We start from the raw sequence: 11,896 nt of genomic DNA on the forward strand, positions 1-11,896 counted from the left end.
TTAACGTGAAACAGATTTTCTGACAGTTTAGTTCTGAAAACAGAAACAAGAACCAAAAATATAAACTTATACTAAATGAGAGATAATTCCTGATAACTAAAAATTCACCATTTAAAAAAATACATTTTGCATATTATAATATTAACAGGACCTGTTCATACCCTGATTAACTATTTGAGCTTCACATTCAAATACCAACACAATTTAAGACCATAAGAACTTTTAATAAAAATAGATTTTTTCTGAGCAAGATGAAAACAAAAATCAACAACAACAAATTTAAAAAGTTTAAAATACTGATTTATTACAGATATTTACACATATTACAAACAAAGTCTACAATAATTATAAACTGGTTAAATTTGAGTGGTCACCAAAAATTAATCAATCAATCAATGAAGCACAACTGAGAAAGATAAATAGAAAATTTGCTTCTTTTTCACCTATAAACAAATGTCTGAGCAGCAGGAAGGGCCAGAGACTCTCTAAAGGAGCCAATTTTAGCAACTTCAGTAAGAGACCTGCCCCATTCTTCAACACTTCATCCAAGCTGAACCTTCACCGCAAACACACATGGCCTATTTCATGCACATGGCCAGCATCCTCATGATTGCTTCTCTGGAAGGTAAAGAACATAAACCAGACATTTAGGCTTTGAACACCACTTTTTTCTGATTATTTATACAGAAGATTTGAATAAATGGAGCAAAATCTACAAACCTCACACATGGGATGTATGACAAGCTGTACCTGAAAACACACACATTTTATGTAACAAAAAACAATTTAAGACTGAAAAAATTTTTTAATTAGATATGTAGAGACTCACCAGGTAAATGACAAGACTTGCAAGATAACAAACAACAAAGCAAGTCCAAAGTTCTTCCACTGTGAGAAAAAAAGAGAGAGATTGGGATCAAACACTGACATTAATCCAACAGATAAACAGATAAAGTTAGAAGTGATCATAAGTATTTTTTGGAGGCTCACTCACCCAGAAAGCCGCACAGAGAGTCAGAACGAGACAAGTCTAAAGCAATGACAGAGAGACTTTTAGCTTTAATTTGAAGGGTTTTAACAAAAGTCTGTGTAAACTGTTTTTGAAGTACAGCTATTTTTTGGACACAGACCCTCATTTTTAGGCTCTCACATTAACTGTACAAACTAACATAGTTGTAAATATAAGGATTGTTTAATACTTTGATAAAAATCATTGACTGCTTAAAGTCTAGAAACCATGGATATTACCAAATGTCTTGCTGTGCTAGACCTTTACTTCTGCTGCCTTTATTTACTCCTAGTTTGTGAGTCTTTCTGCATTCAGTTATGTAGTTAATAACTGAAAAGCATGCTCTATTGATTTTCTCATTTCTTTTCCTGAGAAACTGTTGGGTTAGTGTGCAGTTTGCTTTGGGTCTATTTGCACTGTGAAGTGCAGTCTGGTCAGTTTATACCCCTGCACACTTCACAGGTCATCCCGCAACTTCTATCAACAGTCACATCATCAATAAACACCAGTAACCAAGTTGCACTAGCAGCCATACATGCCCATGCAATAACATCGCCTCCATCATGTTTTACAGATAATGTGGTACACTTCAGATCATGAGCAGTTTCTCTCCTTCTTTTCCTTTCCATTCATTCTGGTACAAGGTCATCCTGGTTTCATCTGTCTTATATTTTCTGTGGTCTTCCCTTAGGCTTTTTGGTTTTGCTGAGCGAGTCAGTGCATTCCTTCTTTTTATGACTCTACCAGTTTGCTCATTTGGCTATCCCTAAAGTTTTTGGTTTCTATCTGATGTTGTTTTGTTTCAGCCCAGTGATGACCTCCCTCACTTGCACTAACATCTCTTAGGGCCTGTTAGTTAACTATAATACCCTTGCTTCCAGTTGTATATGTCAGAACTGCAAAGTATGATGCTTGGGCATTACATAGGCGACATGGCCATGCTCATAACCACATTAAAGCTGAGAAAATCTTCAGATCTACAACACAGGTGTCACATTAGTGTCTGATTTAATTATTTACCTACATGTAGTTTAAATATTTGCATACTGAGCACTGAAAGAAAGAGGATGGTAACCTAATTGCACCTGCTGTGGGACATTCTGAGAGCAAATCTTCCATCACAGCAAATATTGTAGTTTTAAAGAGAGACGTTTGCACATCAGGGTCTGATTTTTGTCAGTCCATCCACAACCAAGTTTTATGAACTCTAGCTTGGTGTTGTCATGCAATCCTCTAAGCAGAAAGCTGTGTTATGCAATCCTTTCACCTTTAACCAGCTCTTGAACTCTTAAGGAAAACAGAATTTTTTTTGCAATGAATCTAAATTTACTGAACTCAGTCCACTCATGTTTGTGTAACATGTTCTGTCTTTTGGGGGTTGATTTTTTTATTTTTATTTTTTGCACTTACCAACATAAGGGTAGTAGCCAGCGCTCTTGTTTTGTCACACATCCTTTTCAGCTGCTTCATTGGGCCCATCAGAAGCATTGTGCTATTGGACACAGTGAAATGTGCAAGAAAGAAAAGCATGTATTAAGTGTGTAAAACATGCAAAATAAGCTTCCCATTTCAAGGTATTTTTTTCATCACTAACCTGCACAGAGCACATATGTTGCCAAATGTGTAAAAGACAATAAAGAGAGTGATCCCAATCTTGGGGAGGAAGAGCACACACACTCCCTGCAAGACACACGTGAATGCAGGTGGATCACACGTCATGTTTTATAAGCCTCACTTTAAGGAGGGACTAGGCAGTGTCGCCAAATGAAAGAGCATCACATCTTCAGCATTCCTCAGAGCAAGAAGAACCAGTAGGGCAACACCAGCTTTCTCTGAGCTCTTCCTCGTTGTGGAGAGCGACTGAATATTGTCGTAGAAAAAACAAAAACAAAAAACACAGAAATTAAATTCTTACCAGAACTGTGCATGCAGCTCCCACCACGAAGCAGGCGATGAATCCCTTTATACGTGTGCCCCAGCCTAAAGTCGAAGCTTGGTTCATTTGCTGCATTAGTAGAGATTGAATAAACGATCGATTAATGATCCAGCTGAGATTACTAGCCACAACAGTGAAAGATGGGATTAAGGCTTTACCTGTATAATGTTCCGGTCATCTCTGCGCGCCTCCTCACCGCTCAGAACCGACTTTAATTTATCCATGCCCGAGGAGCTTTAAAATTCGGCTTAATTGGTGAAGAATTATAGTTGTTTCCTGAACTGATAGGAACTTTGCCGGGTTTTCTCAGATCTGTGTGAATGGACAACAGCGTCACATGCCAGCAGAGGGAGAGCCGGATGAGCTGCCAGTACCTTACCTGGCCAGGTGGGTCACTTCATCGTCACACCTGAACCGGAACAGCAGCAAAGACGTCTCACTCTGATCTTTTTTTCCCAGACGTGACTCAGTGTTAGAAAAATTTAAACGCACCACCCAGTACAGCCATGAGTGAACAAGAGGGTCCAGACACCACTTTTATTTATTTTTTTCGGAGATAACAAGTTTTCTCTTAAAACTGTAAAAATAACTATACAAGTTAAATAATTGTTTTGATTCCCCGGGGAATCAAAACAAAGTGGTTTGGTCCATCGTATATAATTCACTTCTTTACTTTGTAAAGCTGGGCTTAAAACAATTTATTTCTACTAGTTAGTGGTAGAAATAAATTGTTACACCTCTCTTGCATTTCTGAATGAATTGATAGAAATAATCAAATAAAGCACCTTTTGCGTTTTTCGTAGTATTTTAACCGAACTGCTTATCATACCTCCATTAAATGTGCAAAGACTGTCACACAGAGGCCCACTTTTTTCAAGACCGAGTGTTTAATCTTGTCAAAACAGAACATCTTTGTTTATCCCTCTTGTCAACAGATGTTTTGTGTTGCCCTGCCCTGACAAAAATAAATCTGCACAAGCACTTTATTAGGACTGATCATTTGGTATTAATGTGATTGTGTTCTAAAAATCAGGGGTTCTCAGGCATTTTAGGGCTAGTAGTAGTCTTAGTATTTGAACTATTAGACACTACTGAAACTTTAATCCTGGAAGTTTTCAACCAGCTCAGACAGGGGAAACTTTATGTTCTACAATCTTATCAACAAGAGAATGGGGCTGAGAGCAAAGGACACAGTAACTTCCCTTTATTGGTAGAAACCACATCCTTTGCTGTCACCTTTATAATAATTTGTCGCAAATTAATTGATCATTTCAATGACCCTGTCTGAGAGCCACTGATAGATGATGGTGATTATGGATACATGAATAAAGAGAACCAACTTTAAAACATATAAAAAAGTAAAATTTGATAATAGAGGCTACCATAAATTCTGTATTGAGTAGCACATTGTAAACACTTACATACTAGCTATAATGTTATGCAAGGTGTGAAGGAAATGATAGGAATTAAATAAAATTTAAAAAAATTTACTGTTTGAACAATTTTATTTTTCTTTTTATAGTTTGACACTTGGTTTGAGTCACTTGCTAACATGAAACAATATAAAATGTACAACTAGTGCTTTCAAGTAATACACATGATGATGCAGTGACGTTTTCACCACAAAATAGCACTACTGAATACCAAACTGTGGAAGAAGTTTAGCAAGTCAAAAGTAAAGCATGAAATCCATTAAAAGCTTTTCATTTATATTGAATGCGCAAAGTAGTAACAAAGATATGACAGAGTATATGAAAATTATATTGCTGTAAAATAAATAAGAGCAGCTTGTGACTGCATACCTCCACTAAGGTAGGTAATCCCCTCCGCACCTTGCATGAACCGACTCTCTGCATCCAGATTAATTTATATTTTCACAAAAGATGTTATCTTTTGATATTTATTATTAAAACTGTATTTTGTAGCTGTGATGTTGTGAAACATCCAGTCTTGTTCTCTTGCAATGGTAAATGATTCAAAACCTTCTGGATCCAGGTGGCGATGCACATATTTTTATAGTTTATATATACAGTCACAAATTTTGCCAAGCCACAAGAGTTCTGTCCAGTAATCCTGCTGAAAAATAAACTGAACAAATCATAAAGCTTCTCTGGAGGAGGTAATAACAAAAGTACGTTTAAAATGTTGTACAGCTGGTTAATTAAGGCAGAGGTAGAGACGCATTTCTAAGGTTAAGGTTCCGTATCCACATCAGTTTCCACATCTGTGTGCCTTGCTTCTTATTCTGCTCCTGGAAATTTGAGCGTTTTATCCCTGATTGTTCTATAATGTTCATGAGCCACAACGTAGATGCACAACAGTCTTCCTCACATAAGCTCATCCTCAGACTCTGGATCTCGCTCTCTTGCCTTCAGAAGTCCCATTTCCACTGGAGGAGTCTTCTTCAGTCTGGAGCGAACCGCACTTCAAGAGGAAAATAACAACAAACACGAGAATCACACATATTGTAAACTGTGCAGGTCTCCAGGATAAATAAACAAGTGTCTATCAGATATAGAAAAACACAGTACATTTTTGTCCCTATAGGTATGCACTAGGGCTAATGATTGGAACTAAAATTAAATGTATAACTTTTGAAATCCAAAGGTTTTCTTTTTGTTTGTTTTTTTTAATTGATGTGTTACAGTGGTCCCTCGCTATATTGCGGTTCACTTTTCGCGGCCTCGCTGTTTTGCGGATTTTTTCGGGGGTGCAATTTTTCATTTATTTATTTTTTTAAACAGCGCAATGTGTTCTGCGTCCTGATCGGCTATAGACCATTTTCAATCAATCTCGTGCTGTGTCTTTTATACAGTACAGAATTCGTTCAGCCTGTCAAATCTACATAAATCTTCGCTAGCAGAAGACAACAAACACAACAGTGTCTACGTCAAAGGATTATAAGGAGCATTAAGTAAACCAAACAGTCAGATGAGTAAAACTTCACTCAATTCCTTCTTCTTGCTTCCTCTACTTCCGTATCATTAATTCATTAATGTTGAATTGTCTCGCAGCTGCTCTATTCACATGTTCTGGACTTGAAAACAGGGTTTGATCTTTGGTTTCATTCTATAATACTGGACTTATTTTTCTACGAAGGTTTGAACTTTGAGAGTGTTTAAACAAGAGAGAAGCGCGTCAAAATGTCGATGCCTGTCTGAGAAAAGTGTATAAAGTGTGTAGTGAGGGGTTTTTTACAGCCTTAAAACATCTATAATAATTGTAAAAAATAAAGTTCCCTACTTCGCGGATTTCACCTTTCATGGGTTATTTTTAGAACATAACACCTGCGATAAACGAGGGAACACTGTTTTTTAAATCTACATTCTTGAGCAGCAAAAACACATTTATTACACATTTTCTCTCTTGGATTTTATGGTGAAATAGTGGCAAAAACCAAATTTGATTAAATATGAATCAGAGGTTTGTTCTCCTTGTATCTGGTTATATCTGCACCTATGGCCAATTTAAAGCCTTATGTGCTAAATAAGACAAAAAAAATGCATTTCCAATTCTTTGAATATATCTAAATCACAATGGGATGTCTTATTGGATTGTCTTTTGTGGAGCAGGTTCTTACCAGCTGACGATGCAATAGAGCACGCTCACTATAAGCATGGCGAAGGCGAGGTGCCAGGAGTAACACATGGTAATGAACATCATATTGTTGGGATCTTTCAAGTCCCACTCGGGGCCGCGGGGCGGGTACAGCACAAAACCAACCTGTGGTTTAGAGGAGAAAACATTGGGAGTAACTATAAATCAGCAAACATAAACATCTGCTCATAAAGCCACATTCAGATTTACCTCCCAGAACCAGGTCCCCTGAACCACCGTTAGCGTGCACCGCAGCAGCTCCAGAATGATGTTGCCTCGGTGAAAGATCTCCAGGAAGGCAACAAGAGTCTCTCCAAAGACCGCGTACAGAAGGAGCAGATGCACGTGGACATCCAGCATGCTCCTGCCATGGAGGTGGTAGAGAAAAAGAAATCCTGCAGAGAACAAAAAGCTGGTAATGTAGGTAAATGTGTTTGTCTTGATCAGTTAAACTGCATCTAAACTTCAAATATTTATCCCAAGCCATCGCCACAGATTGTCTTAAATTCAAACAGTGCGAAAATAATTGACTCAAAATGCTGTAAAAATGCAGAAAGTCCTATCTGTGCTTGGTTTAAATTAGGCTTAATTAACCCCACAGGGTACACTTAAAATGACCTTTGAATGGAAGGAACTCAATTTGATTAACAAGAAATGTATTTATACAAGTTTATTGGAAAATGTACAGACAGGCAACAAGTTGTAAATAAAAACCTGAATTAAAAAAAAAAAGATCAGAGTATGAAAGTTGGTCTGTTGTATGGGAACATACGGCAGAAGCAGTGAAAACAGTCCATCTACAATTACAGTGATGGATAATAAAGGTGGATATAATGGCGCACATTCATAAACCCCTCAATATAAAGCTTGGCCAAACACTAATGGAGGATTTTTTTGTGTTTTAGATGTAAGACTATCTTCGAGAATAGTATTGTTTAGACTTTGAAGGAACCAAGGATTAAACTGATTAACTTATTAGTAAGCGATCTGCCCTGAAGCACTGGCTTGAAATAAAAAGGATATCAAAGGATCTCAAAGACAATGATTACATTCTATTCTTCTTACCTTCATTAAAGAAAGCAATTGCCAGCATTAACCGATCCAGTGCCAGTGGTGCCGCTTCTGTGGTGTGGATAATCAAAGACACTGTTGCAAAGAGCCCAAAGAACAAGTACATGGTGGCGTGGTGCCAGCTGTGCAGATGGTCCCAGTGTTTCTCTACGAAGTCGTACAACTGAAGCTTCGGTCCACCCGATCCAAACTGTTCTGCCAACATCCCTGAAAGCACCACATCAGAGGAAACACGCACATCTCCTTAATTAAAGCCCTGATTTGTCTTGGATTTACTCGAGAAGAGTCTTGCTAGTTATATCTGATATATGGATGCATTAAGAAGCTTTTTGGACACGCTTACCAACAAGGGAGAAAAAGAGTATGACTGAGCTCTCAATGATCTCCAGCCGTCGCTGTGAGGCTCTGCTAGCCAGACGAGTAGAACCAATACCCTTGTTCCTGCGCGTGGCATGCCAAATCGAGTACTTTACCGTCCACCAAATCCCGGCAACAAGGAAGAAGGTCCCAGGGAGAGCGTGGCCTCTGAAGCTGCCCATGATACCTCTCAACACCTAGAGAAACAGATTAGGTACTTCATGGAATTAGAAGTACATATTACAAAAACACTTCTTCCCACTACTAACATGTTTATTTAAATCAGCCAGATATGACTTGAAACAAACAATAATTTAACCTAACTTATCATCTGAAGAGTAGACAAGATCTATTTTTAGCACAACTGGAATAAGTGGATAAAAGAAAAGGGAAAAAAGTGCAACAGTGCCCATAATTTAGTTAAACAGCGTAATCAAACATAATTAGCGTGTGTGTTGGCGACCGTCCTCCAGCTGAGCTCAGCAGAAGTGCGTCTAGCTGTGGGAGGAGGCCTGTTAGGAGTGTCACGAGTCATTTACCTTTACGTGCAAAAATAGAAACCCATTTCTTAACATGCACTCCAGAAAAAGCACTTTGTTTGCAAAGACTGCAGCAGCATCTAACACTGAGTATAGGATCCTCTTGATAATGACTAAATATCATTAAACCTGCACCGACTTATGTGGACTGCTGAAGTCTTTGTCTGGCCAGTTTCTTAACAATTACTTTCACTCACACGATCTCAGTTGGTCATTATCAGAGACGAATGAAAGACTAACGGGGACCATCATTTACAAAAGGAACACCCTGTTGTATTCAAGAAGAGCTGAAACTAGAGCCTGAGCTTATAACCCATATGTAAAGGTTTTACTGAGGTCAAAGGGTGAAAAAGACCAAGATTATTTTAATAGTCTATTATGCACCAAAATATATTTTTGAAAACAGAATCACCACCCCCTGCTGGTTATTAGAAAGAATGCAGGCTCAATAATTTCCCTTTTCAGACGTGGAAACTATGTCTATTGTGTCAAGTTAAATTATGTTTCTAGGTCAAACAAAAGGTTAATAGGAAAACTTGCAGACTTATCTAAAAAATAAAACTCAGAATTTGATATTCTCCTTTTTCAAAAGGCAGGAAAAAGCATGAAAAGCAGTCAATACGTCATTATATTGAGAAACATGTCAAAATGAGAAACAATTTACATCATTTACCAAGCTTGATATAGTCCAACATAGTTCATATTATCATTAAAACAAGACTTTGGAACAATTTTATCATATTAACTTAAAATGTTACTTATGTGATCAGAGGTACTGGAATGGTAAACATAATGATATTGTCTCCGACTTCTATAAATTCATAAGGCTTCATATTTAATTAAAGAAAGAAAGCTTTTTAAAGTGTTTGACTGCAGTGCTCTTAGGTAATGACTGCACTTTGTAAAGTGAGAGCAAAGCTGGAGTGGTATGAATAGCAGGCAGAGAATAAGAAAAAGGCACATGGCTGTACTGTCCTTTGTGATGGAGATGACCAGGCAATATTCTGCTCGGCAACAGAGGAAACCTTTGAAGGAGGACACTCAATAGAAACCGATTGAGATGTTAAACCCAGCTCATCTGTGTCCGACAGTCTTTTGGGGGTGCAGCCTCTCCAGACTGAGGAAAACACTCCAGTCTCCATGGCACTCAAGAGCCACTAGAGGATTCATCAGTGTTTGGCTGATTCAGTGTTTTGGCTGATTTAGTTTAGCCACAAACACTAGTCATCTGCGCCAGACCGTTTTTATGACAACGACGTAAAATAAAATAAAGTATGCTTTTATTACACCAACATGGTGGGAGTGGTGTAGTAAAAGTGTTCGCCACAAGTACAAATATGATTTCTATTCTGTGAATTGGTCAAAACTATGAGCATGAAGAGGTTTTGGTGCATATGTTTGAGGCTGGGATGTCTGGGAGGCAGCTGTCTTCAAAGGGTGTTCCTGTTTGAGTTTTGCTATTAAAAATATAACAAAAAACAAACAAGCAAACAAAAAAAACTTCAGCTGAGCTAATTAGAAAGGGTGCACACTTCAATAAAGTAGGTTTTTCTGTAAGTTTTTGAGTAAATGTAGCATGGTGCATACCACCACTGATCCCGTCTCATCCACTGTAAGATTAACAATATTCTAGATCAAGCCAAAATTAAATATAGACATTACTGAATAAGTAGCGTCTGCATCACATTTGTGAACCTACAATATGTGATACTTCACTCTAAGGGTTTATACTAAACGTTTTAGCAAGTTTAAATTTCCAAGCCAATCTGAAGTGAAATTACTCTGATTTATCTCTCCTGAACGTAAACTTTGAGGACAGTGATGTCTTGAGGTCTACAAAAAGAAAAAGAAAAAAAATGGAAACAGTCGTTTGACAGAATCAGAACTTTCTTTTTTTTTTAGTAGTTTTTTTTTTCTTTTTTAAGTAGTTTATTTTAGCTTCAGGAGATGAAACAGTGTTGTGGAAGTTAAATCGTGAAATCACTCAGCAACATTGTCTAAACGGCCACCCGATGTCTTGTACATAATTCTCGATGGAGACCTTCCTAATCTTTTTTCCCCTTCCTTCCTTTCTTCCTTCCTTCCTTCCTTTCTTTCTTTCTTTCTTTCTTTCTTTCTTTCTTTCTTTCTTTCTTTCTTTCTTTCTTTCTTTCTTGACCTGGCTTTACATTTTATCTACACATGACACAGTAGGCTTGATTTTCTTTACTGTGAGAGGAAAAGAGAGGGTCTCTTACCCAAGTTTGTTTTTCTCCGAAGATCAAAAGTTAGTGGAAGTATTCAGACAGAAAAGGGGAAGAAATTTTTTAACGCATCTTCACTTTGCCCCCCAATCACATAAAATCTTTTTTTTTTCTTTTGGAAAAGAATATGGGTCTCTCTCTTATAGCCTAGACACAAGAAGTAAACATCTTCTCCGAGTCGGAATCCCAGCAGGATCCAGACCAGATCCGTTTCACAACCCTTTTTTCCTCCCCTACTCTAAACACTTCGAGCTTTTCTCTTATCAAACCCTCCCATTGGATGAGTGTGAGCTTGCGTCACCTGTCTGTGCGGTCATTGGTTGGAGGTAACGTCAATCTCAGGTGTCCACGTGTGCACTTTCACTCCGCCTGCTCGTGCACGGCTCGGTCCCTCCTCACTCTGGGAAAACCGCTACTTTCCGTCGTGCCAGGGCAGGCCTGGCTGGGCCGGGACAAGATTTCCAGCACGTACACCACAGCTGGAAGACTTCCTCATCCTCAGGCAGGAGGTTTCTTGACCAAGTCTCGTTTTACTCGCTTAATTGTCTCCAACCAGTCCACACAGTTTAAGTTACAATAGAGGAAAAAAGTAGAAAGTCGTGAATGTTCATGAAGGAAACGACTGGCCACGTAGGGGCGTCTCCAAGATTTTTTTTTTCAGTGGGGCGACATAGGGGAGTATACGGAAGAGGATTAGGGCCACTGGGAAAAAAAAGTGGGCACGTCTTTTTTCTTCTTCTTTTCCTGAATTCTGAGAAAAAAAAGTCAGAATTCTGACTTTTTTCTCAGATTTTTTTTTCCAGTGGCCCTAATCCTCTTCCGTAGGAGTACCAGGGACCTTGAAAGAAAGAAGAGAACTTATTATGCAGAGTTATCAATTATAGTACTGGGCCATAATTATTCATTATAGCACTTTAATGTTGTAGCTGGTGTTAACCATTACATTATATGTAATTAAGGTTAACACATCCAGCTAACCAACAGTTAAGAAAAACTTTCTGTACAAGCACATGGCCTTGCTTTACTATTATTTACCCTCTTCATGCTGGTGGCTGTGAGATTAAAATGATATGATGCATTTATGAAGTGTTGTAGGTGCATAACGTTAGAGGAAATAAACTCATTTTACTAGGTGGTTTCTAGG

At 38.1% G+C, this 11,896-nt stretch overlaps 2 protein-coding genes across 3 annotated transcripts; both read right to left on the minus strand.

The window, feature by feature from the left end:
• Positions 1–240: 240 nt before the first annotated feature.
• Positions 241–3,327, minus strand: sft2d2a (SFT2 domain containing 2a). The gene is made up of 8 exons (XM_085398324.1): positions 3,104–3,327; positions 2,925–3,014; positions 2,604–2,689; positions 2,420–2,501; positions 995–1,030; positions 830–888; positions 721–750; positions 241–618 (listed from the first exon to the last, which is right to left on the minus strand). Exons 1-8 carry the CDS (start codon positions 3,167–3,169, stop codon positions 579–581), a joined length of 489 nt encoding a protein of 162 aa, XP_085254450.1. The 5' UTR covers positions 3,170–3,327; the 3' UTR covers positions 241–578.
• Positions 3,328–4,405: 1,078 nt separating this feature from the next.
• tmem45a (transmembrane protein 45a) lies at positions 4,406–11,402 on the minus strand. 2 transcript variants are annotated; one of them, XM_085398979.1, is made up of 6 exons: positions 11,054–11,402; positions 7,957–8,167; positions 7,608–7,820; positions 6,753–6,937; positions 6,526–6,668; positions 4,406–5,369 (listed from the first exon to the last, which is right to left on the minus strand). In XM_085398979.1, exons 2-6 carry the CDS (start codon positions 8,150–8,152, stop codon positions 5,273–5,275), a joined length of 834 nt encoding a protein of 277 aa, XP_085255105.1. In that variant the 5' UTR covers positions 8,153–8,167; positions 11,054–11,402; the 3' UTR covers positions 4,406–5,272. The 2 variants fall into 2 exon arrangements, with proteins under 2 accessions (XP_085255105.1, XP_085255104.1); XM_085398978.1 differs by lacking the exon at positions 11,054–11,402 and adding an exon at positions 10,747–10,984 and having other exon boundaries at positions 4,411–5,369.
• Between the last annotated feature and the right edge of the window lie 494 nt (positions 11,403–11,896).

The sequence above is a fragment of the Rhamphochromis longiceps genome, linkage group LG23, assembly GCF_057381845.1.
Source record: "Rhamphochromis longiceps isolate RC_006_pf linkage group LG23, R_longiceps_female_GT1.1, whole genome shotgun sequence".
Lineage (NCBI taxonomy): Eukaryota > Metazoa > Chordata > Actinopteri > Cichliformes > Cichlidae > Rhamphochromis > Rhamphochromis longiceps.